The 26,933-nt window shown below is 44.2% G+C and overlaps 1 protein-coding gene across 3 annotated transcripts in view; it reads right to left on the reverse strand.

The window, feature by feature from the left end:
* Positions 1–5,246: 5,246 nt before the first annotated feature.
* nat8l (N-acetyltransferase 8-like) overlaps positions 5,247–26,933 on the reverse strand; it is a 75,125-nt gene continuing 53,438 nt past the window's right edge. For 2 of the 3 annotated variants that reach the window (XM_073047962.1, XM_073047961.1), the window contains one exon: positions 18,397–19,592. In XM_073047962.1, coding sequence (XP_072904063.1) covers positions 19,240–19,592 — 353 coding nt within the window. In that variant the 3' untranslated portion in view covers positions 18,397–19,239. Of the gene's footprint in view, positions 6,158–18,396; positions 19,593–26,933 lie in introns of those variants that run through there. The other variant, XM_073047960.1, reaches the window with a different exon arrangement.

Consider the following 26,933-nt stretch of genomic DNA (forward strand, 5'->3'; position numbering starts at 1 on the left):
TGGTGGGTGCCAAGGGTGGTGGTGGAAGCAGATACAATAGAGATGTTTAGACAGACATTTGAACATGCAGGGAATGGAGAGATCATGTGAGGGCAAAAGAAAATTTAATTTTGCATTGTGTTCAGCACAGATATTATGGGGCCTGTTGCTGTGCTGTACGTTCTAAGCATGAAGGGAATAAGATATATACTGTCTACGTTAGAAACAATGGGAATGCTGCCACAAGAAAGCAACATCCATCATCAGGGACCCCACCATCCAGGACATGCTCCCTTTTTGTTGCTGTCATCAGGAAGAAGGTACAGGATTCCCAGGATCCTCAGGACCTACACCACCAGGTTCAGGAACAGTTATAACCCCTCAACCATCAGGATCTTGAACTAAAGGGGGTAACTTAACTCACCTGAACACTGAACTGATTCCACAACCTATGGACTCACTTTCAAGGACGCTGCATCTCATGTTCTCAATATTATCTATATTTATTTACTTTTTGTTGCTTGTTTGTCTTTGTTTTGTTTATGTGTAGTTTTTCATTGTATTGTATTTCCTTGTAGATTCTATTTTGTTTCTTGTATCTATGGTGTATGCCTGCAAGAAAATAAATCTCAGGGTTGTATATGGTGACATGTACATACTTTGATAATAAATTGACTCTGAACTTTGAACTTTGTGACTGCTGCCATGATAATTTTGGATAAACTTCTTGTTCTATGATCCAGAAAACCATTTCCGGTGCAGTTACTACCACACTAATTCCAAGCTATTTTGATATTTAATTTTCGATTTCTGGCCAGGATACCAAGGGACACAGAATGCCTGCAGGGTGATACACAGACAGTGGCAACAGATGGATCAAGCAACGGGCAGCCTTGGCAGCTTGAACGTGTGGCCATCTGTCTGGGAGGATGAAGCTCCACCCCGCATCAACTCCCCTTTCCCCATGCCGTCACTCTTGGCAAGAGGGGGATCTGGGAACGAGCAGGGATGCGAGGGCTCACTTTAACACAAGACCTGGAGTGCGGAACACAACCCACCGCAGGCTGGCCAGGGTCAGTGGGTCAGCTGGTCTCATTCAACTGGAATCAGTTCTCAAAGCTAATTATCATCCCTTACCTTAATGAGCAGACGTGAGAATCACGTCTCAGGGAAAACTGCCACTTGCTAATAGGCTCCCAAGTGGCTTTCAGTAGCCTGAGCTCTATCCTCAGCCTCTTACTGATAACTACAAATCTTTGACTTTAATGTTAGCGTGTGGTAGGAGTGTGTCATATATAATGGGGGAGGTGTGGACAGGTTAACCAGAAGGATGGAAGGTATTCTACATCACAAAAGGATGTATTTACTGAGTTCCCCTTTGAGAGGTGATTGAATGATGAAGGGTGTTGATAAAGTGGCTGCCCTTTGTAGAGAACAATATACATCAGAGGTCATCGTATCGTGAAGAAACCCAATAGGGAATTGTGAAGAGCCTCCTTTGTGTAGAGAACGGTGAGACTCCCACAGGGTGTGGGTGAGATGAACAGCCCTGAAGCATTTCATATGCTGGGCAAGTATATGAGGGAAATGGACAGCGAGATCCATAGGTAGTTTAACTGAGGAAATGTGGAAGGTTTCAAGTTGGCATGAAATGGTTGGGCCGAACGGGCTGTTTTGTGTCGTATGGAAAATTGAAGCACAGAAGGAGGCCACCGATGCTCCCTCTAATTTTTTTACAGCTGCACCAACCATCTTTACACAGCCTGAAAACTGTGTAGCAGATTTAATGGCATCAGCGTTTGGTGAGCCAGTGGTTTATTGACAATGAACTGCTGATTTCCATTCTAGGTTTATCGTTACAATTTGTAACAGTTTTGTAACTTGAAACACTGACAATGTAAATATGTTGAAGTTCTAAAATGTTCCAAAGTAAAAATTGTGGTACATTGATTATATTTACATAAATTCAAAATTATATTAACATTTTATAAAAGATAATTCCAACTGCGTGGCAACAAAGGCACAGCTTAAGGGAACACTGGAGGCCACTCAGCCCATCATGTCCAGTCATACTATATTTCATATCCATTAGATTCTTCAAAGCATCCCATAACATGTTTTGTAGGAAAACAGCAGATGGGTTCTACACAGCAAGATCCCACTCACACAGTAAACATTAGGCACCCAAGGTGCAGCTGGAGGAGGACATGTTGCACAGGACGGGAGAGTCCAGAATCAAACTATTCCGGATGCTGGCAATCTTTTTTGCCAGCTTCTTTTTCTTAGTTTGTCCCTTGGGGTTGAGAGTCACACTGAGAATCCGGGTGTGATACAGCACAGAAACAGGTCCCAGCACACAGAGTCTGTGTTGACCATTTACACCAATCCTAGTCAATTCTCAACTCCAGAATCTACCTTTCACCCATACACCAGGGGCAATTAACTCAGCGACCCCGTCTTTGGAATGTGGGAGGGAACTGGAGCAGTTGGAGGAACTATGTGGTCATGGGGAGAAGACTGAAACTCCTTAAATTGCTCTTCTGAGATTGTCGAACTGAACGTTGCCTTAATGTTGAAAGTCAACGTGGTGTTACTGTCATTTGGACAAATCCATATGTGCAAGGATGCCATGAGAAACTTAGAGCAGCATTACCAGTACAGAGCATCAGATAAAAACCAAGCATGAGAAAAACATAATTATACATAATTTTTTACGAGGAAGGACACCATTAGAACATAAAATAAAACAAAGTCCATCATAGTGCAGACTGATCAAAGTGGTCATAATTTTGTTAAGCTGGGGCAGTGATTACGGTTATGCCAGTTGGTCCAAGAACCAGCCATTTGAAGAGAAGTAGCTGTTCCTGAACCTGATGGTATGGGACTTCAAAGTTCAAAGAAAATTTATTATCAAAGTACATGCATGTCTCCATATACAAATCGGAGCCTCATTTACTTGTGGGCATACTCAAATCCATAAAAGAATCAATGAAAGACCACCCCAGTTGGGCGTCAACCAGTGCGCAAAAGACAGCAAACTGTGCAAATACAAAATGAAAGAAAGAATAAATAAGCAATAATATTGAGAACATGAGATGAAAAGTCCTTGAAAGTGAGTCCATAGGTTGTGGGAACATTTCAGTGATGGGGCAAGTGAAGTTATCTCCTTTGGTTCAAGAGCCAAAGGTTGAAGGATAATAATATCTGTTCCTGAACCTGATGTGTAAGTCCTGTACCTTCTTCCTGATGGCAACAGTGAGGAGAGAGAATGACCTGGGTGGTGGAGTCCCTGATGATGGATATTGCTTTCCTGTGACAACTCTTCATCTAGATGTAATGTTAATGGTGGGGAGGGCTTAACCCGTGATTGACTGGGCTGTAGCCACTACTTTTTGTAGGATTTTCCAATCAATTGCATTGGTGTTTCCATACCAGGCTGTGATGCAGCCAGTCAATATACTCTCCACCACACGTCTATAGAGATTTGTCAGTGTTTTAGATACCATGCCAAAATATTCGCAAACACATAAGGAAACACACCATAGAGGTGCTGCCATGATTTCTTTGTAATTGTATTTACATGTTAGGCCTAGAGCAGCTCCTCTGAAATGATAACACCAAGGAATTTAAAGTTGCTGCCTTCGGGTTTCTGTAACTCCTGCCCAATGGTAGCTGTGAGAAGATGGGATAGACTTCAGTTTTACCACAGCTACCGACGTAATATTGGTCGTTCTGCCTTGATGTGAAGGGAAGCCACTTTCTCTGCTTCACCAGAACACGGCTGCTTGGTCACGTGTGGGTCATCGGTGAGTGAGAGTTGCTTGCACAGGGGTTCGCATCCTGGGGTCCATGAATCCCTTGCTTAATGGAGCTGGTCGATGGCATAAATAAGGTTCAGAACCCCTGCTCCAGCAGGTTATTGATGATTGGGAAGGGACTGGGTGACCATTAACCAGGTTAGATCTTGTGTGAATAGGACATAGCCCGGCATCCTCAAATTCAGGGCCATGATGATGCCATATTGTTTTATAAGACGATAAGGTATAGGAGCAGAATTAGGTCATTCAGCTTATCGAGTCTGCTCTGCCATTTCATCATGACTGATCCATTTTCCCTCCCAGCCCCAATCTCTTGCCTACCCCCCTCAACCATATCCCTTCATGCCCTGATCAATCAAGAATCTGTCAACCTTTGCCTTAAATATCCATCAATACTTGGCCTCCACAACTACCTGTGGCAATGAATTCCACAGATTCCTCACTCTGGCTAAAGAAATTCATCCTTATCTTGGTTCTACAAGGACACCTTCCTGTTCTGAGGCTGTGTCCTCTGGTCTTAGACTCACCATAGAAAACATCCTCTCCACATCCACTCTGTCAAGGCCTCTCACCATTCGATAGGTTTCAATTAGGTCACCCTCTCATTCTTCTGAATTCTAGTGAATACAGCCCAGAGCCATTGACCAGTCTTCATATGACAAGCCGTTCAATCCTGGAATCATTTTCATGAACCTCCTTTGAATCCTTTCCAGTTTCAGAATGTCCTTTCTAAGAGGGGCCAAAGCTGCTTACAATACTCCAAGTGAGGCCTCACCAGTGCTTTATAAAGTCTCAACATTACATCCTTGCTTTTATATTCTAGTCCTCTTGAAAGGAATGCTAACATCTCATTTGCCTTCCTCACCACAGACTCAACCTGCAAATTAACCTTGGAGATGTAAGAGATACCAGATCAGATGCTGGAGTCTGGAGCAATACATAATCTGCTGCAGGAACTCAGTGGGTCCAGGCAGTGTGTGTGGGGAAAGGAATTGTTGATGCTTCATTTTGAAACCCTGCATCAGGATATCTTCCTCGTTCTTGAGTCCGATATAATTCCATCGGAATCGCGTTGGAAGTGTTTCAACGTACTCTCAAGTTCAAATTTATTGTTAACAAGAGTAACAAAAAGACCAGGCTACTAATCTGAGCCACCACACACTCTAGCCCACACTGCACCAGAATGTGATCCTGAATTACCTCTCCAGCTGCCTGAGGACCCACCAATACACAACCTCATAGAACATCATACTCGACTTGAGTGGTTGCACCTACTCTAGATACGCAGAACACGATGGGCTGAATGGCTTAATTTTGCTCCTATGTTTTATAGACATAGGATGTCATGAATACCATGAAAATTAGCTTTTTGCGGCAGCAGCAGAGACCTAGACAGGACAAGCATAATTTACCATAAATGAACATAAATTACACATCTCAAAATGAGCATAATAAACAACAAAATGAATTTTATTTATTTATAGATACAGTGCTGAACAGGCCTTTCTGGTCCAACAATCTGGGCTGCCCAGTAACCCTAGTTAACCTAAGCTAATCACAGGACAATTTACAATGACCTATTAACCTACTAACCGGTACATCTTTGAACTGTGGGAGGAAACCAGAGCACCAGGAGGAAACAGGACAATGAACAAAAACACTAGTGCAAGGTTGAGAGGGAGGGAAATACAACCTAGTCCGAGTGTTAGAAGAGTTACTGAACCATGACTCATCTTTAAGGAAAGAACTGCAGGAAATGAAGAGCTGTGCAGGTGGCTTTTCTTGCTGGGACCTTTAGATTGGTTGGCAGAACACGTAAGTTAGAGTATCCTGCAGAATATCAGGTAGAGAAAGAAAGAAAATGGTTTGGATCTAAAAGATTCTGGAAATTCTGAAACAAAAACACTGATTCTCAAGAGGCTTCAGATGGTCAGGCAGTATCTGTAGGAGGAGGGAGGGAGTGAGAGAGAGTGCAGGAGAAAGAGACAAAGAGAGAAGGAGGAAGAGAATGGGGTAGAGAGAGAGTGGAGAAGGAAGAAGGAACAGGATAGGGAGGGAGGAAGGGATAGAAATCGAACAGGAGAGATGGAGGGAGGGAACAAGAGGAAGAGAGGGAGGGAGGGAGAGAGAGAGAGCAGAGCATTTTATAGTTTTCTTGCCCTTGGGCACCACTCCTGAGTGTGTTAATATCGAGAGGACTGTGACCCAGGCAATTGCAATATCCCATCTTATTATCCCCACCCTCAGATGCATCCCATCTAGACCAGGCAGTTTACCCAGTTTAGGAATCCTTTCTGGCAAATCCTCCTCCTGGTCCATTGAAAGCTCATCGGGCGTCCCAGCAACATCGCTGAGATTTTCTTTAGTGAAAGCAAATAGTAAACAGATTATTACAATACAACAAAGACTATGATACCAGTTACAGAGAGTCACAGAGTTACACCACATGGCAATGGGCCCTTTGGCCCAATGTTCCTGCCAACCAAAATGCCTAAATCTGAGCTAATCCCATTTACCTAAATTTGGCCCATATCCAGATCATTTTCTCTATAAATGAATCCGTCTAACAGCCTTGTAAATATTGTAATTGTACCCTCTGTCGCAGTCTTCTCTGGAATACAGTGCCGAGAGAGGTGGTAGAGGCAGATGTATCAGAGTCATTTAAGAGACTGTGATATGCATGTGGATGAAAGGAAAAGGGAGGGCTATGGGGAGGCATTAGATTGATCTCCAAGTAGGTTAAAATGTCACCACAACATTGTGGTCTGAATATCCTGTGCTGTACTGTGCTGTAGGTGTTCTAATTTAGCTATGATTGAATGGCAGAGCAGACTCGCTGGGCTGAATAGCCTAATTCTGCTCCTATGTCTAATGGTCTTACGCCCATCGTGTTGTTATATACCTCTGTAAGGTCATCCCCATCCTCCTATACATGGGTGACTGTATTAACTCCATAAATACATTGGGGACAAGGTAATTAATTACATTCAATAGCCACTTTATGAGGAACCTCCTGTACCTAATAAAGTGGCTACTGAGTGTAAGTGTGTGGCCTTCTGCTGCTGTAGTCCATCCACTTCAAAGTTTGATGTGTTACGTGTTCAGAGATGCTCTTCTGCACACCAGTTTTGTAATGTGTGGTTATTTGAGTTACTGTTGACTTCCTGTCAGCTTGAACCAGTCTGGCCATTCTCTTCTGACCTCATTTATTAACAAGGTGTTTTCATCCACAGAACTGCCACTCACTGTGTTTTTTTTTTGTTTTTACACCATTCTCTGTAAACCTCCCAGGAGATTAGCGGTTTTTGAGATACTCAAAGCACCCAGTCTGGCTCCAACAATCATTCCACAGTCAAAGTTACTTAGATCACATTTCTTCCCCATTCTGATGTTTGTTCTAAACAGCAACTGAACCTCTTGACCATGTCTGCATGCTTTTATGCATTGAGTTGCTGCCACATGATTGGCTGATCAGATAATTGCATTAATGAGCAATTATCTAATCAACCAATAAAGTTCCTAATAAAGTGGCCACTGAGTTTAAAACTGGTATTAGATCATACCAGTGATCATCTAGTGGCCTTGATGGAATGGATGTGGAGAGGATGGTGAGAGAGTTTAGGACCAGAGGACACAGCCTCAGAATAGAGGGGCATCCTTTTAGAAAGGGAATGAGAGAACTTTCTTTAGCCAGAGAGTGGTGAATCTGAGGAATTCTTTGCCACAGGCAGCTGTGGAGGCCATTTTTATGCATATTTAAGACAGAGGCTGATAGATTCTTGATTGCTCAAGGTATGAAGGGATGAGGGGGGAATGCAAGATATTGGGGCTGAGAGGGAAAATAGATCAGCCATGATGAAATGGCAGAGCAGACTTGATGGGCCAAATGGCCTAATTCTGCTGCTATGTCTTATGGTCTTAGTATCATATTCTGAATTGAAATTCTGTTGGTGTTTGAAACTGGTGACTGGAATGATGGAGGTAAAAGTCATTGGCAGACTAAACCGCCAACCTTTACAACACCTTATTCTTGCTCAAGGGAAACTTTGAAATTGATACCGTGTAAAAGGATACCTCTTTAAATTTTAAATAAAACACAAAACAATGGAGCAGTAACTACGGAGAGGGAAAATACGTCAATACCTCAGGTCAATCACGTTTCACGAGACTGATAACTGTTTCATTCTCTGAGATGTGGGGGGAGGTCACCCAGGCTAATTCTGTACCCCTGTTAGATGTAGGAGAGTGGGAAACAGCCTGATAGAAATGTTTAAAATTATAAGAAGGTGATGGATTCTCTCAGTTCTCCAGGGTAGGTGAGCCTCAAATTAGAGGGCATAGATTGAGGGTGAGAGGGGAAAGATTTAAAAGGAACCTGAAGGGCAGATTTTTCACACAGAGGATAGTATATGGAATGAGCTGTCTGAGGAAGTGGTTGGGACAGGTACAATGGTATCATTTAAGAAGCGCTTGGACAGGTACATGGAGGGGCAGAGTCTGAGAGATATGTGTTGAACGCAGGAAATTAGATGGGCACAGATGGTATGGTCTAGTTGGGCCAAAGGACCTGTACTTGTATGGTATTGCTCTATGACTCTCCCGACCTGCTGAGAGGTTCCAGTATTTCCTGCTTCTTTTCAGGACCTCTGCAGCCATTCCTTACTTATTCTCTTAGAGATACAGCAAGGCAACAGGCCCTTCTGGCCCATGCGATTGACTAACCTAGTAGCCCGTAAGTCTGTGGACTGTGGGAGGAAACCAGAGCTCCCAGAAGAAACCCACGCAGTCACGGGAAGAATGTACAAACCCCTTACAGACAGCAGCAGGAACTGGACCAGGATCATTGATACTGTAATAGTATTACACTAACAGGCTGCGCTACCATGCTCCTCAGCTAGACTTCCGGCATAGTGAATCTCGATGATTTAGGCAACGTCACTGAATATAAACTACAAAATCATTTGCAGAACCTTTAACTTGCTTTTATTGATACAATATTTACACAGCATTGCTTTCATATTACAAGTAATCATCTTTAGAGATTCCCTTATTAACAAGAAAGTCCACATATCATGGCACGTAAGTCAGGGGTCACCCTACAGTCACAGTGGCAACCTGGAGTTCAGATAAAGTGAATACAAATCCTTAGTCTCATAGATCAGTGTATCTTCACACAGATTAAACTTCAACAGAACACAAATCGTTGAATGAACGGAGCAAACTCAACATGCGGCCAACTGTATCACATCCTGAGCTCTTTCAGGTTTGAGCCAATATAAAAGGGTACTCAAAATGGTGTAAGCTATAAATTCCTGACATTCCCAGCAAAATAAAAAAAAAGACATTGAGTCCTGCTCAATTAATCCGGCAGCAATTAAACAAAAGCGAGCACTGGAGATTAAACCCCAATTCTGATGAAGCTGGTTGAATTTTACGTTTGGCTTCAGGCAATAATCAAACATGTGCAAAGTAAAACGAGGTGCGGGGTCAGAGTTTGTCCCAGGCTGTAACTGGTTTGATGCCTCCCGTTCCCGTCCCCCACCCTCGCCTGGTTGTACTCACTGGCATGGATTCAGTGAAGGGAGACGCTGCATTCAAGAACAGCCCAGATTATCACCATGAACAATCATTGAAACAGACTAAATGAACCAAGACAGAGAAACGAAGGCAGCAAAATCCATGGGAGCAGACACTGGGCTTCAGTCTACAAGGTAGAATCTCTGGAGTACAGCCGCTATGTAGACAGTGACATCTACTATTTCCAATATCATGATCTTTTTAACAGCCCTTCTGAAACCCCTAACATTCACAGTCGTTTCTTGCGCCTCGTGAATGTTACTGTGCACTTGTCTTGTGTGCCTTTGTCAGATTCAATATTGCACGGTACTCAACACTTCAACCTTGGGACTCTGAACAGTACACCTGACCAGCAGAACGAAGCAGCTAACTAACAGGGTTGGAAAGGGACCCACGCACTCCTTCCACTTAGGGAACTCACTGCCGACGGCTGCAGTTTATACAATTGTGCATTTCACTGGAAGGCTGTGGTACATTCATTAACAGGACATTGGTATTTTTCACAGTTCTGAACAATCAGGGATATACAACTGAGTGCCGTGTTCCAATGTATAAAAACTCAGCTCCGGCAATGCATTTCAACACGGTGAAATGGCAGGGTTCCCTTTCCCCACTCGTCACTCCCAGCAGCACCAATCCCCTGACGGGCAGCTTGCTCCAGTCCTGGTCACACCAGAGAGAGCAGTGCATTGCAGTCCTGGTTGGGGAGGTCCACCCAGGAAAGGTTGGACAGTCTCAGGCCTGCTCAGAGGAAACAAGTCAGGAGAAGAGGCATCCAGGCTGGGGGGGTGGGAGCAGAATGAGAAAATTCCAATGGGAACGTATGCCGTAAACCCAGCTAAGTCAAAAGCCAGCATTGCACTGCCCATTACTGGTAATTTCTACATGAGTTTGTCCAAAAACAGATCACCAATTACTTTATTCAACATTGTTTCTCGCTGCTGGTGGAAGTTGAAAGACTAAATGGTATCTGTCTTCAGACAGGAACCAAAGTCCTGCAGATGCTATCTGGAGCCTCCTCATCCGTGCTTGCCTCCTGTCTGCCCATGGTTACAGCAGATCACGGAGGGTGTTGGATGTGTAGATCACTGGCTTTGCATACAACCAGCAGGAAGAATCTCCAGGGGCGTTGGATGTATGGACCACCTACTTCACCAGTTCTAAGAAGCAACAGGACAATATTTGCCAGCAGTGGTGCAGTGCAAAACTATTAGCGACGTTGACATAGGCTCCGTCAAGCAAGACAGGCAATGTTTCAAACTCTTGTGCACCAAATGGAGGTAATTACAGCAGCAACCTCAATAACATGCAAACTGCAAAAATATGCTGACAGTAGTTCATTGTACATTCCAAATTTTCTCCAATGATTGAGAAGCTAGATATTAAATTGAGTTTCCGTAATTGACAGTTGCATTCACTTGCCACGGCCGGGGAATTTCCAAATTAAAATAATTATATTTTCCCAAAGTTTGCAAAGGTTTTCTGAATGCAACATTCAAAAGGGCTGTATTTAAAACTGGAGCATGGTCAACTTCATAATTCTCCCTCTACATCAATTTTGAAGCTTTTGTTTTAGGCTGACAGTAAGAAACCAGTTTAGCAATTTGACCCATGTGAATTTACCGATGTAAGGGTGAAACGGAGAGGTAATGTTTTGGGTCTAATTCCATCCATCCCTTCTCAGGTCGGATGAATTTAAGTGAGGCTTTTGCCAAGCTCCCACATGGTAGAATAGTAAATGTCTGTGGGATCTGAGGGAGTGGGGCGGATATGATCCCAAACTGGCTCAATAAAGAACAGTGTCTGATGGGTAGGATATTACCAGTGAGGTTGCACAGGATGTGGTATTTGCTTTATTCCTTGTGCATTTATCGGCCATCCTAGTCTTTGAGGATGGGGTGGTGTAGACTGCGTGGTGAAGGAGCTCTCCTCTCATGACTATTGAAGAGCAGAGCTGGCATGAAGGGCTGAATGGCCTCTTCCTTTTTCTAATGATCTTGTGGATTCCAGGGGAGAAAACCGAGGATTCCCGGGAGCACATTTCCACAGCTCACACACACACACACACATACAGACACACACACAGTCTCACACACACACACACACACACACACACACACACACACACACACACACACACACACACGATCACAGTCATTCACATATACTGACAGTCACACACACACAGTCACATACGCACACACACACACACAGAGTCTCACACACACACACACACACACAAACACAGCCATTCACATATACCGACACATAGTCACACACACACACACAGTCACAGCCATTCACATATACCGACAGTCACACACACACAGTCACATACGCACACACACACACACAATCACAGCCATTCACATATACCGACACACAGTCACACACACACAATCACAGCCATTCACATATACCGACAGTCACACACACACACAGTCACAGCCATTCACATATACCGACACATAGTCACACACACACAGTCACATACGCACACACACACACAGAGTTTCACACACACACACGCACACGCACAATCACACACACACACACACGCACACGCACAATCACACACACACACGCACAGAGTCATGCCTTGCAGAGTCACGTGCACACACACACACAAATCAAAATCAGCTGTTGATGAAACCTCAGAGTTTGGTGTGCAGTCTGGACCCCACTGTAGGAAGGATGTCAGTAAGCTGGAAAGGATGCAGGAAAGATAGACAGAGATGTTGCCAGGGGTCTGGAGGGCTTGAGTTGTAAAAACAGACTAGACAGGCTGAAAGCATTTCCCTGGAGCGAAGGAACTGAGGGATGACCTAATAGACTCCAATTAGGTCAGGAGGAGTAGAGAAAAGGTGGATGGTCCTAGTCTTTTTTCCCCAGGGTAGGGGAGTGTAACACTAGAGGGGACAGGTTTAACCTGAGAGGGGAAAGGTTTAAAGGGGACCTGAGGGGCAACTTTTTCACCCAAAGTGTGGTGACTGTGTGGAACGAGCTTCCAGAGGAAGTTGTTAGAGGTGGGTACAACATATGGACAGATACATGGATATGTAGAAGGATATGGGCCAAACGCTGGTAACTGGGACTAGCTTAGGTACGTATGGATGAGTTGGGCTGAATGGCCTCTCTGTCCTGCACCATGAGTTCAAAAGTACTGGCTGTGAAAGACTCCCGAGTTGCAGAAGTTTCTGCACACACTGTGTGTCCAGCAGGTTTCCCTGTATATCCTTCCTAACTCCCTTGTCAGCATGGGAGGGCTGACCACTGACCCAAGTCTTGGATCTGAAGTGCCAGCTAATAGATTGAATTACAATGTTAGAATCAAAATCAGAATCAGGTTTATTATCCTTGACATATTTCGTGAAATTTGTTGAATGTTAGAAAATTAAATATCTTTGAAGTCAGTCTGTATATCAATATCATGGAGAATATTTGCATGTACACTCCATTCAAAGCAAGAAATGATTGTTCAATATTCAATACAAAGCACAGTCTTATCGCTAAAATGCAGTCAGCTTCTGACAGACGCTTAAAATCATTTAGCAAAGGAACTTATTACTGAAAGGTGTTCACCACTGTCTGTAGTCTGTTTTCTGGTACCTCCCGACCTCACTTATTGCTGAAGAGGACGGTTAAGGCTAAAAGGGCCAACGCAGCATAACTCGAATTGTAACAGGGAAAACAAGAATGACATTGTGAGAGGGTATGTTTCGGGAATGTGGCACCTGAACATAGAAACACTCAGCACACATAATCTCACAGCACATCCAAAACAAAAATCCCCTCTGCTCGCTAACTCACTCACTGACCCATGTTTAAAAATTTTCTTATAAACAAATCTAAGTGATCAGTATTTAACAGTACAGGCCAGGGATATGCAACAGGTTTCCATATTACTCTAAGGATGTCCACCTGCCTTCTCACTCACTGACCTGCTGGGTATTTACAACTTCTTTCTTTACATGAGTTTAATATTTTCAATGGGTTACTGTCACTCTGACAACAGACTGTAAGACACAGGTGCAGAATTAGGCCAGTCCGCTCTGCCGTTCCATCATGACTGATTTATTTTGCTTCTCAGCCTCATTCTCTTGCCTTCTCCCCATATAAGAACATTAGACTTATAAATTTCAGCTCAGAGAGTAACGATGTACGAGTGGACTGCATTCTCATGCTTCTGAGCTAAATAGTTCCTCTGTTGTAGAAACTATTTTCTCATCTCTGCCTCCACAGTAATACATTTAGAAAGGTGTGGTTGTTCACTTTCCAAAGAAGGCTTATTGTTGAGTACTAACTCTGGTGTTTCTTGTTTCCTTCCCGAAAATCATTACTCACTGGGGTGAAACGGTATTAACCTAACAGAATCGGACCTGACCATCTCTGGGCTGTGCCAGAGGGGTTGAGGTACTCAGCTTTTGCGTATGATCCTGAACGTTACTTGGCCTCCAGTGGAGATTTCTAGCAGGCCAAGAGCATGGTGGACAAGAAGGATAATGTCCATGAAATGGTGATATGGAGAGAAGTTCCATTCTGTTCAACATAAAGTGCTTGCTCAGAACACAATATGAAGGGTTGTACTGGTGACGTCTAGACTTTCCCTACCCCATTTCTGCCCAATATGATGGTCTTACCACCAAACCATTCTGTCCAACACTCTCCCACCTCCTGCTCTGTCTAATACTGATGATCTGTACTCTCTTCCCACACCTCATCTCTACCCAATATGGGACATCTCTCCTCCACCCTACCCTTGCCCTAATTATGGTAATTTCTCCCCTCCCCCTTCTCTCTTTTTCCATTCCCCATTCAATTCCCTTCTCACTCCTTCTTCTTATCTGCCCATCAGCTCCCTCTGGCCCCCCTCCTCCTTTCCTTTCTCACTTAGTCAACTCTCCTCTCATATCAGATTCTTAATTCTTCAGACCTTTACTTCTTCCACCTATCCCTTCTTAGCTTCTTATTTCATCCCCTTCTGCCACCCACCCATTGTTCCCCTTACCTGGTTTCACCTATCACCTGTCAGCTTGTACTCCTTCCCAACCCCATCTCTTTATTTCTGCCCCCTTCTTTTCCAATCCTGATGAAGGGTCTTGGCCCAAAACATCTGAAGTTATTTCTCCTCCATAGATGTTGACTGACTTGCTGAGTTCCTCCAGCACTTTGTTTGTGTTAGTCCTCTTATTCTGTTCATCCCCAATCCTTCTCCATCTCACCAGACAAATTCTGGTCACCTCTCCTCTCCCCAACCACCTCTGCTCAATGCTGAACCTCTCTCTCCCCTTGCCCATCCTCTCCTACCCCCATTCCACCTCTGCTCAATGCTGAACCTCTCTCTCCCCCTGCCCTTCCTCTCCTACCCCCATTCCACCTCTGCTCAATGCTGAACCTCTCTCTCCCCCTGCCCTTCCTCTCCTACCCCCATTCCACCTCTGCTCAATGCTGAACCTCTCTCTCCCCCTGCCCATCCTCTCCTCTCCCCATTCCACCTCTGCTCAATGCTGAACCTCTCTCTCCCCCTGCCCATCCTCTCCTACCCCCATTCCACCTCTTCTCAATGCTGAACCTCTCTCTCCCCCTGCCCATCCTCTCCTACCCCCATTCCACCTCTGCTCAATGCTGAACCTCTCTCTCCCCCTGCCCATCCTCTCCTACCCCCATTCCACCTCTGCTCAATGCTGAACCTCTCTCTCCCCCTGCCCATCCTCTCCTACCCCCATTCCACCTCTGCTCAATGCTGAACCTCTCTCTCCCCCTGCCCATCCTCTCCTACCCCCATTCCACCTCTGCTCAATGCTGAACCTCTCTCTCCCCCTGCCCATCCTCTCCTACCCCCATTCCACCTCTGCTCAATGCTGAACCTCTCTCTCCCCCTGCCCATCCTCTCCTACCCCATTCCACCTCTGCTCAATGCTGAACCTCTCTCTCCCCCTGCCCATCCTCTCCTACCCCCATTCCACCTCTGCTCAATAGGAGTCCATCTCTCTTGCTCAGACCCCTCCCAACCAACACCACTTCCACTCATACCATTATTATTCTAATGATATGAACTTCACAGTGCCTTCCTTCACGGTCTCCTTAACTCAGTACCGCACCAGATGAGATGCAGTATGGTCACATGGGGGGGGGGGGGCACCAAAAGCCTTTTTTCAGTCTTACAGTTGCAATAAGCTAATGGCAACCTGTCCACTATAAGCACAGTCAGCATCTGAGATGGTCCTTGGCATCTGTCCCATGTGTGAAAAAGCCCCCAACCCAATATAATTTATAGACCCAATATAATTAATAGACTATAAGGCATTATAGTCCTTCAAAGCACTAGTTTCATACCAATGGACCATCAACATACTATATATATTTATGTGCTTTTAATTGACGAAGATATTGGCATGAGATGGCTAACCTATCTTCAAGTTATTCTGTTCCACGCACCCTGTGGGCAGATCAAGACCCAGAACCAAGAAGGTTTCCCCCTAATTCCCCAGAGCTGAGGGTAGTTAATCCCAGGGTAGGACAGTCTTACAGTTGAGGAGAGGCAACAAAAGTGGAGAATGATTTCTTTCCAAGAAAGAGTTGAGTTGGGAGAATAGTTGACAGAGGTGCGAATCCAAACTGAGTCCAGTGACCAACAGTCTTCAAATCTTTCATTTGATTTTACAGTCAATTTGAACAGCAGCCAACTAGCAATTCAAAGCAGTTACACTAAAGTCAGAGGTTCACCTTGGTCAACATAGTCAAAGTCACCTTCTACTTCTGAATGTGCGTACAACCAGCCCAGGAAACACCGCATTGAGATTACAGGCCAAATCTCAGAAGACTGCAATCCCCCGGATTCCAGGCTTGAAGGTAACTCAGGTAACTCTGAGCACTGTGCAAAGCAAGATGCATCCGAGTCAGCTCGCTTTTAAATGAACACATGTGAAACATATGCCATGGTGAAAGCCGTTCGGAAGTCACCTCTTGGAAAATCAAAACTGGATTCGCACAGAGGCAAGTCCACAAGTACCGATCTTCTTTCATTCCCAACATACTTGAGATATGGGTCTCAATTATATGTCAAGCGCCATGCTCTCTGAACCTCTCATTTTGGATATTACTAAACTAAGAAGTCATAGAATGCTACAGTACAGAAACAGGCCCTTCAGTCCATCTAGTCAGTGCTGAACTGTTATTCCTAGCCTAGTCTGCCAAGTAGACTCACACATTTTATTGCCCACCCCTAATTATCTCTGGGAATTAAAAGATAACCATGCTGATATGTTTCACATGTCAGAAGAGAAGATATTGTTTTGCCCTAAAAGGACATTATTGAACCAGATGGACTTTTAAAAATTCCTTTCTTAAATGGATATTTTAATTATTTTTATTTAAGTTCACACAGCTGCCGTGGTTAGATTTGAACTCATGTCTCTTGATCATTGGTCCAGGTCTCTGGTTACTAATCCAGTAACCTAACCATTATGCTACCATGTCACAAAAACTGCTGGCTAGTGATCTGGAAAGGCAGGGGAGAGAAACTGAATTCTGTAATCCAAAGCTAGACTCGGAAAAGATAAACACAACACAATCTTATCTTTTTTTTTAGCTTAGAAAGTTATGATTCATCCAGATCCCACTGACTGCCATGCACGGGCATTGACTGTGAGTGGGTGCTGGGGCCAAAGGAAACCTGATAACTGAAAACCATGCCCAAGATCACCAGTCAGGTGAAGTCCGTCCACAGAAAAATGATTCAAAGGAGAATTTGGACTAAAGTGAGTAGTCAGAACACCTCTAATTTTTCCACAGCTTATCTGTACATTAAAAGCTAAGAAATATTCATTGCCAATAAAATCTGAATCTTAGAAAAAACAAAATTGTCTTGTGCCTACTTTTTTTTTGATATTTCTCTGAACACAGCAATGTAATAAAAATAAACAAAACAATCCGATCTTTGTTCTTTAAACAGGAAATGACTTTGAAAAAGTATCTTATTTTACACACATCACACTTCATATTTCTATTAGAAAATACAGAAACAAACATCTTCCTTTACAAATCATCGAGGGCCTGCATCTCTAGAGAATTTCTGAAGTGCATTTCCAGAAAGCTTTTTTTAATATATAATATGTATATATTTACACATTTCCATTGTTAAAATTCAGCTACCCCTTTTTTTGTTTCTCGTTGAATTTCTGAATTCAAGACAGACATTCGGCATGCAAGAGGAAGGTTTCTGTTAAAATATACACGTCTTTATTTCATGAGGAAGGAGTTATATCCTTTGCCTCAATATTCAGGCAGGCACTGTACACATACACTCGGTACAGACATGCCAAATTGCATTGCTTCTGCATTCTACGAATCACAAGTTTGATGTCATTAAAGCAACTACCATAGCAACACTAAGCAAGGCTGCAGAGACCAATCACAACTACTATTAGTAATTAATAAGATTTTTTTTGCTTATGTCGTTTTGTGTTGTAATAGCATTTTTTTTATTTGCAAGAGCCACATTTCCTCTCCCCTACTTTCCATTCTCTGGACTCTGTTGATGTTAATGGTGGTAGTGGTGGGGAGGGGTGTTATGGGTGTCAGTGGCGGGTGGGGGGGGGGAGCAGATCTATTCCCATAGAAACCACAGCCTCCATCTGCTCAAATGACATCATTCAGCGCAAGCACGGTTCATAGAGAGGCAGGAAAATAAAACTCAGAAGCAGCACAGATATTCCAGAGCACATGCAAAGAGATGAACATGTGTAGAATGGAGGGGGTATGGGGGAGAAAGTGAGAGGAATGCAGAAGAATTGTCTATTTTACAGTATACAATATGGGGTCTGCGACTGTCTCAATCTTGTTGGCTTCTGAAGACAATGGAAATAACAGTCAATGGTGTTGGACGCACCTTATTTCTCTCTCTCTCTCTCTCTCTCTCTCTCTCTCTCTCTCTCTCTCCCCTCTCTCTCTCTCTCTCTCTCTCTCCTCTCTCTCTCACTCTCTCCCCTCTCTCCTCCTCTCTCTCTCCTCTCTCCTCTCTCTCTCTCTCTCTCTCATGTCGTGGTACATCCGATTATGCAACTTCCTGTAGGAGCCCGCGCCTGTTCAAAGCCCATGGGCCAGTTAACTGCCGAGGTCAGGCACGACCTTTCTGCAGATGACTGCAACTGCTCTCACACCCCTCCAGCAACAGAGCAAAGCCAGACTTATCAGGTTTGATATATTTAAAAATCCCCCAACAATAATTTGATCTTCAAAAAATAGTGGTGAAGTGAAGGTTGTGAGGATCGGGGAGACGATAGTGGGGGGACGAGGGTGGTATTAAGTGCATGTGATCGACCCCCAATGAAATCCCCACCCCCTCTCTTCTCTGTCATTCTCTCTCTCTCTCTCACTCATTCTGTCTCTCACACACATACACACGACACCCTTGCAGTGTTTGCTGCCACTACATTGCGTGGCATGAGCGACAGTTCTCTTTGCTTGTGGGTGTATGAGCTGCCCTGACTCGGTGAGTTAGGTGCCTCGGTTCGAAGACCCTCGGCAGCGGATCTTGAACGCCTGCTGTCTGTCCGTGTTTTCTTTTTCTCCTGGGGTGGTGGATTGAGGGGAGGGCAGGGATGGAGGGGGGAGAGAGACTCCTCCTCACCAACGTTCCCCGGGTCTCTCGAGGGTACTGGTGAGGGGAAGCAGCCGGTGACCACAGGGTGGGGAAGATCGGGGGACCCTCATCCCATGACAGAAATAGGAAGGTGCTGGGGGTGTGGGGTGGGAGACAGGGGACGGAAAATAGTCGAGGGATTGGTGCTCTAGAGGGGAGAGGGAGGGTGGAGGAGGAGGAGGAGTTAGGGGTGCGAGTGTAGGCTTTACTCCTCGCGAAGGTTCAGCCGGGGTAGCGATGGTAGCGCACTTGGAAGAAGATACGCTCCAGCATCGAGTGAGTCATCCCGGGGAGCACGTAGTGGTCGGTGACGCCCACGTGTCTGAAGCCCAGCGACTCGTACAGCTTGTGGGCGGCCACCTTAACGGCGGTGGTGCCCAGCACCACGGCCGAGTAGTTGTTGAGCACGGCGAACTCCAGCACCTTGCGGCCCAGCGCCTTGGCGATGCCCTTGCCCCGCTGGTCAAAGTCCACCGACATGCGGCACAGTTCCACCGTGTTGTCGTCCTCGTGGCTTCGGGCAGCTACGATGCCCACCACGTTCCCGTCCAGGACTGCCACCCAGAAACAGGAGCCTGCGGCAAGATAAAAGGAGGAGCGACTCAGTCTTCCCTTGGTGCAGATCTTAAACTGCGGAGCTGATTTAGTATCGTCACGTTGTACCAAGGTGCAGAGACAATGGGAAGGTAATGCTTGTTCACTCCACTTCGGTACATGCGACAATAATAAACCACGCAGATAATTTCATGACAACAATCCATCAAGGTAATAACAAGGGAGAACAATAAATAACAGAATTCAGAGTAGCACACACAAAATACAGGAGGAACGCAGCAGGTCAGGCAGCATCTGTGGAGGGGAATAAACAACCAGTGTGCTGGAGTTGCAAACCTTCACCTGGACTGGAAAGGAAGCCAGGATGCAGAATAAAGTGTTACAGTTACAGAGTGCAAAGGCCCTGAGGAGTGATCGTGAGGTCGGGAGTCAATTTTATCACACGAGGGGACTATTCCATAGTCTTATAACAGTGGGAGAGAAGCTGTCCTTGAGCCTGGTGGTACAGTATGTGCTTTAAAAGTTCAAAGTAAATTTTTTCAAAGTACATATATGTCACCATACACTCCCCTGAGATCCATTTTCTTGTGGACATTTGCAGTGGGTTCAACGGAACACAACAGAATCGATGAAAAACTACACAAGCAAAGATGGACAAACATCCAACGTGCAAAAGACAACAAATTGTGCACATACAAAAATGTAAACAAGTAATAAATAGTATTGAGACTCCTTGGAAATGAGTCCATAGGTTGTGTTCAGTGAACAGTTCATTTTGGAGGTGAGTGACGTTATCCACCCTGGTTCAGGAAACCAATTACTTGCAGACCAACATTTTAAGTTTTATGTACAAGCTTTCCCAAACCCTTTTCTACCTGAATATTTTGGAATCTTATTCCATTTAAGTTACAATTTACTTTTTAATCATTCCTGCCATAGTGGATAACCTCAAGCTTTCCCACTCCATCTGGCATTTTCCTACCCCTTAACCAACCTATCTATGTCCCTTTGTGGATTCCTCACAACTTGTACTGTATCATCAGCAAATGCGGCTACAGTATAGCTGATCCCTTCACTTAATACATCTGTGCGGATTGTAAACAGACAATTTACTTTGAACTTTGAACTGATACCTTGAAAATGAATGACAGTCCAAAAATGCCCCCATTTATCTCAGTACTGGTTTCTGTAAGTTAGCCAATCTTCTATTCATATCAAATGGTCTCGGGAGTCATACAGACCCTTCAGCCCAGCTGGCTCATGCTGACCCAGAGTCCCATCTAACCTAGTCACATTTGTCTGCGTTTGGCCCTTATCTCTCTGGACCACTGAAGTGACCAGGAATATGGAACAAGCTGCAGATCCTACAGAATCATACCACACTACAGCACGGAAACTGGCCCTTTGATCCATCTAGCCCATGCTAAACTGTTAGGCTGCCTTGTCTCATCGACCTGTACCCAGACCACAGCTCCCATCCAAGTACCTAGCAAACTTCTCTTCAATGTTGAAATCTAAACCACATGCACCACTTGTGCTGGCAGCTCATTTCACACTCTCACCACCCTCTGAGTGAAGGTGTTCCCTTTAAACATTCCACCTTTCACCCTTAACCCATGACCCATGACCTCTAGTTCTAGTCTCACCTAACTTAAGTGTAAAAAGCTAGCTTGCATTTGCCCTATCTACACCCTTGTATACATTTACCAAATCTCACTCATTTTCCTATGCTCCAGGGAATAAGGTCTCACTCCTGTAGGCAGCTGACTAGAACTGCACACAATACTCCAGATTTGACCTCACCAACATCTGATACAACTTCAACATAACATCACATCTCCTGTATTCGGTACTCCAGTTTATGAAGGCCAATGATGATGCGGCATTTTGCTCTAATGCACCAAAAATCTGAAATACTCGATCGACTGAGATACACTAGGCTAGAACGGTGCAACATTTCAAAACACTTCTAAAATCCTACTTTCTTAATTCAGCCTATTTACCGGATTACTTAATGCTTGTTGATGTTGATTATAAAATTTGCTATAGTCAATTACATTTTATTCTATAACTGCAAGCTTTGTCTTTACATATGACTTTTAATCTTGTCTCATGTTTTTATGATTATATTGATTTATCTTTATAATCTATGTAAAGCATGTTGAACCTGCATCTTAATCTGCGCAAGGTGCTATTTTTAAAAAGTTCTTCTTATTATTAATATGCCAATTGCTTTCTTTATGACCCCATCTACCAGTGATGCCATTTTCAAGGATTTATGGGTCTGTATTCCTAGATCCCTCTGTTCTACCACTCTCCTCAGTGCCCTTTCCCTTACGTTATTACACAGAGAGTGGTGGATGTGTGGTGTGCCTTGCCAAGCATAGTGTCAGAGGCAGATACATTAGGGACATTTGAGAGACTTTTAGATAGGCGCATCAATGAAAGAAAAATGGACGGCTACTGTAGTGTGTATGTATGTAGGCCTCCGTTAGTTTCGAGGATTTGCGCCTCAGAAAGTTCCCAGGGCGCAAGCCTGGTCAAGGTTTTCTTTATGGAAGACCGGCAGTTGTCCAAGCTGCAAGTCTCCCCCTCTCCATGCCACCGATGTTGTCCACGGGAAGGGCATTAGGACCCAAAGAGCTTGGCACCGGTGTCGTCGCAGAGCGATGTGTGGTTAAGTGACTTGCTCAAGGACACAACGTGCAGCCTCAGCCAAGGCTTGAACTAGGGACCTTCAGATCACTAGATGAACTCCTTAACCACTTGGCCATGTGCCAACACTACTATACGGCTACTATATGTGGGAGGAAAGGGTTAAATTGATCTTAGAGTAGGTTAAAAGGTTGGCACAACATTGTGGGCTGAAGGGCCTGTACTCTGCTATACTGCTCTAATTTCTCTGTTCTAGTCTCATTTGCCCATGTCTGGATCGTATCCCTCTAAACCACTCTGAATTAACCAGGAATATGCCCCTCTCCTTTATGTTATCACACAGCACCAAGGATGACAAGCTTTCAACAATAAATACAGTTTATGTAGATGAAGATGCCTTCACACAATGTTTCATCAAACTTACTAAAGTAACATAACTCATCAAGTAAGGTCCGTCCGCCACAGAAACCAAGCAACCCTCAATAAAACCAGGAGGAATAATTTGCTGTGTAATTGTCCCCACACACAGTTGCACACAAAACCCTGCAGTTCTGACCGCATTCCAGACCTGATGCATCAACTGTTTTTCTTTCTCTACAGACACTGCTTGACCTGTTGAGTGTTTCTGGCACTTTCTGTTTTATAAATGTCTTCCATGCGTGATTTTGGAAGGCTGTATGCAGAGCCTGAGGAGTGGTTTTATTAAAAATACCAACACTTTGATAGAGCAGTCATTGTGTTTGGTAGGCAGTGTCTCAACACCCCTCATCAGTTACGGTACTGACTGAGCAATGTTCAGACTGCTTACCTCTCTCCTAATAAAACACTTGCTTGCATTTAAGTCATTACTGTAATTACAGCATCCTTGTCACACTCACTGTATTCTCTGACACACCACCAAGGACAAACAAAGAGGCGACATCAGGTGAAAAACCTTTCGACAAATTCTAATTCTGTTCTACTCAGCAAGCAGATAAGGATTAGGGTGTAGAATTGTTATTTTCCTTGTGATTTAGCTTTCCTATGCTTGCTTGTATTTTTATATAATCACCCACGTACGTGTAATTGGTGAATTTTCAAGTAATTACAGTACAGTTGCAACTTATTTTATTTAGAGATTCAGCGTAGTACAGGACCTTCTGACGCTGCCCAGCAACCCACCTATTTAACTCTAGCTTACTTAAAGGACAGTTAACCTACTAACTGGTACACCTTTCGAATGTGGGAGGAAACCGGAGCACCCAGAGGAAATCCACGCGATCACGGGGAGAATGTACAAACTCCTTACAGACTGCTTCAGAATTAAATTCTGAATTCCAGCACCCCAAAGTTGTAATAGCATCACATTGACCACTATGCTACTGTGGTGCCCCAGTTGCTTCTAAAGTAACAGTGCAGTTGCTTCTGTACTTTGCTAGAACTCTCTTAGTTTTCAATAGCAGGTGTCACACGGCTTGAATCTCTGGCTTCTTTAGCACTGGAGTTTTCATTATCTCCAGACTGAATATGAAAATACCGCAATTACCTTTTCTGAGACTTTTCTTTGTTCTCTTATTCAGTTTTTGCCCTTGTAACACTTAATAAAACAATCCTAAGGAACTAGTTTTATGCCTCATTCTTGACTTCTGAAGAACCTCTGGATCACAGAAACATCTGGATCCAGCAGTAATTTGTCTTGGCTTAAATTAGTCTTTAGTACAAGCCAACTGGATGCTTATTAATCTTCACCACAAACTTGGGGTGTGGCAATCTTCACTTTAAACTGGATAGAGTCATACAGCAATGAAACAGGCCCTTCAGCCAAACTGGTCCATGCTGACTGAGATGCCCCATCTAAAGTAACTCAATCTGACAGCATTTAATCCATAAACTTCTGAACAAAGGGTTCTCAATCTTTTTTTATGCCATGGATCCCTACCATTAACCAAGGATTTTGTGGACTGCAGGTAAGGAACTCCTGCTCTAAACCTTTCCAATCCATATACCTGTCCAACTTTTTTTTACAAGATGGCGCCGGTAACTGGTGACTCTGTGCGTGCTCTCCCGAGCAAACTGCCCTCTTTTACAAGTTGTACTTGCCTCAACCATTTTCTCTGGCAGCTCATTCCATATATATACCACCCTTTGCAGAAAGAAAAATTGCCTTCAAGTTCCTTCCTCTAAACTCTTCAGGTCTTGATTCCCAAACCCTGAGAGAAAAAAACATTTATCCTATCTATGGCCCTCACGATCTTATACACCTCTATAAAATCATCTCTCAGTTCTCCTACACTCCAAAGTATAAACTTCTAACCTGTTCAACCTCTCCTTATTCAAACTCAGTTCAAACTCAGTCCTGGCAACATCCTTGTAAATCGTTTCTGCAATATTTCCATTTTAATTGGCAAAGAGAGGAGATTAGTTTTATGTTCTCTTGTACATTGAAACATCCAGTGAAATCTGTCACTTGTATCAAATCAAGTCAGCGGGGATTGTGCGGGGGGCAGCCCGAAAGTGTTGCCACACCTCCTGCGCCAACATAGCTTGCCCACAACTCACTAACTCCAAGCCTAACCATACGTCTTTGCAATATGGGAGGAAATGAAAGCATCCAGAGGAAGCCCATGCGGTCACGGAGAGAACATACAAACTTGGTATAGATAGCAACAAGAATCAAACCCTGATTGGTGATCACCAGCATTATAAAGTGATTGCCCTAACCACTATGCTATGGTGCCTCCCACTTAATTGGTATTGGTTTATTACTGTCACATAGTGAAAACAGTACAGCATGGGAACAGGCCCTTCGGCCCACATTGTTGTGCTGAACTAGCTAAAAAGCAAATCAAAAACACTCAAACACTAAGCCATTCTATCTACACAATGTCCATATCTCTCCATTCATGTGCCTATCTAAACATCTCTGATGTATTTGCCTCTACCACCATACCAGGCAGGGCACTACAGACATCCACCACTCTCCGAGTAAAAACTTACGTCAACTCAGGAAGTACAACCTGCCTCAGGAGCTGCTGATTCAATTCTATTCAGGAATAATTCAGTCTGTTCTCTGTTCGTCCGTCACTGTCTGGTTTGGATCAGCTACCAAACAAGACAAGAATAGACTCCAAAGAACCGTCAGGGCTGCGGAAAGGATTACTGGTGTGAAGCTGCCCTCGATCCAGGACTTATATGCATCTAGAGTCAGGAAGCGAGCAAGCAGCATTATTGTAGACCCGTCACACCCTGGACATCACCTGTTCCAACTCCTTCCTTCTGGTAGGCGCTTTAGATCACTGTATGCCAGGACAAATAGGTACAAGAACAGTTTCTTTCTGTATGCCATCAGTCTCATGAACACTTGAATTTTAGTCTATTGTAAATCAAGTCCACCTGTACATTCAGTGAGGTGGACCTCATTGTATATAGTTTATGATTATTTGCACTTTTGTTTTTGTTTGCTTTTAATTCTGTACAGAGAGAGCTCAGGGAAACTGGCATCAAATTCCCTGGATGTGTCCTCATACTCGGCGATAATAAAGGATTCTGATTCTGATTCTGAACTTACCCCCTGACATCCACTCTGAATCTACCCCCTCTGACCTCCAATGCATGCCCTCTGGTGTTGAACATTTCTACCCTGGGAAACAGATCTTCATGCAGATCAAATCATTGCACAATGCTTTGATCTAGAACAAGGAAAAGCAATAACAATGCACAATAAAGTGTCAAAGCTACTGAGAAGGTGTAAAATGATAAAGTGCAAATTAACATCTTTCCTCTTGCAAGGGGACCATTACTCCAAATGCGGCCTCAACAGCGTCCTGTACAAATGCACCACAACTTCTCAGCTTCCAGGCTCACTGGCCTGACTGATGAAGGGCAATGTCAGCAAACGCCTTCTTCACCCTGTCTACCTGTGAAGCCACTGAATGAGTAACTATACCCCTGAGCTCTAGGTTCTCCCGCAACATGAAACAGAGGATTCTTCCAACTGTGGGAGAGTCTGGGACCGGGTGGTACAGCCCCTTTAGAAAACAGAGGGATGCCCCTTTAGAAAAGAGATGAGTTAGAATTTCTTTAGCCAGAGGGTGGTGCACCTGTGGAATCCATTGCCGCAGACGCTGTGGAGGCCAACTCATCGAGTACATTTAAAGTGGAGGTTGATAGGTTCAGAATTAGTCAGGGGTCAAAGGTTACAGGGAGAAGGTAGGAGAATGGGGTTTGAGAGGGGCAATAAATCAGCCATGATGAAATGGCAGAACAGACTCCATGGGCCAGATGGCCTACTCCTGCTCCTATGTGTTATGCTCTTTGGTCTTTGAATCTGGATCAGGGTCATTTCTGCTGCCCCTGTTGTTCTTTCTCAGGCAGGTTGATACTCGTTTTCGTTTGATACCAGTGCTCAAGGCTCAGTACTCATGGTCAGTTCAATCAGTGATTTTAAAAAGCAAATTACAGATTCTTCAATTCAGCTGAGAGGAGACATCATATGTAGGCAGCGCGGCACACGACAGCAGCGGCCTTTCGGATCTGGTGCTACTTTAAGTTAGTTTTTTAATTTAATTTTAAGGCACAATTAGGGTTTAGGGCAGTGGATAACAGAGTGACTATCTAGCATCACCAGAAACTGCTACAATACAGAGTTCGCCCAAAAACAATCCTTCATGAAAATCTGCTGGTTGGATTGCGCGACCTCGGCTTGCTGTGGGAATCAGGCCTGCAGT

The sequence above is a fragment of the Hemitrygon akajei genome, chromosome 6 (assembly GCF_048418815.1).
Source record: "Hemitrygon akajei chromosome 6, sHemAka1.3, whole genome shotgun sequence".
Lineage (NCBI taxonomy): Eukaryota > Metazoa > Chordata > Chondrichthyes > Myliobatiformes > Dasyatidae > Hemitrygon > Hemitrygon akajei.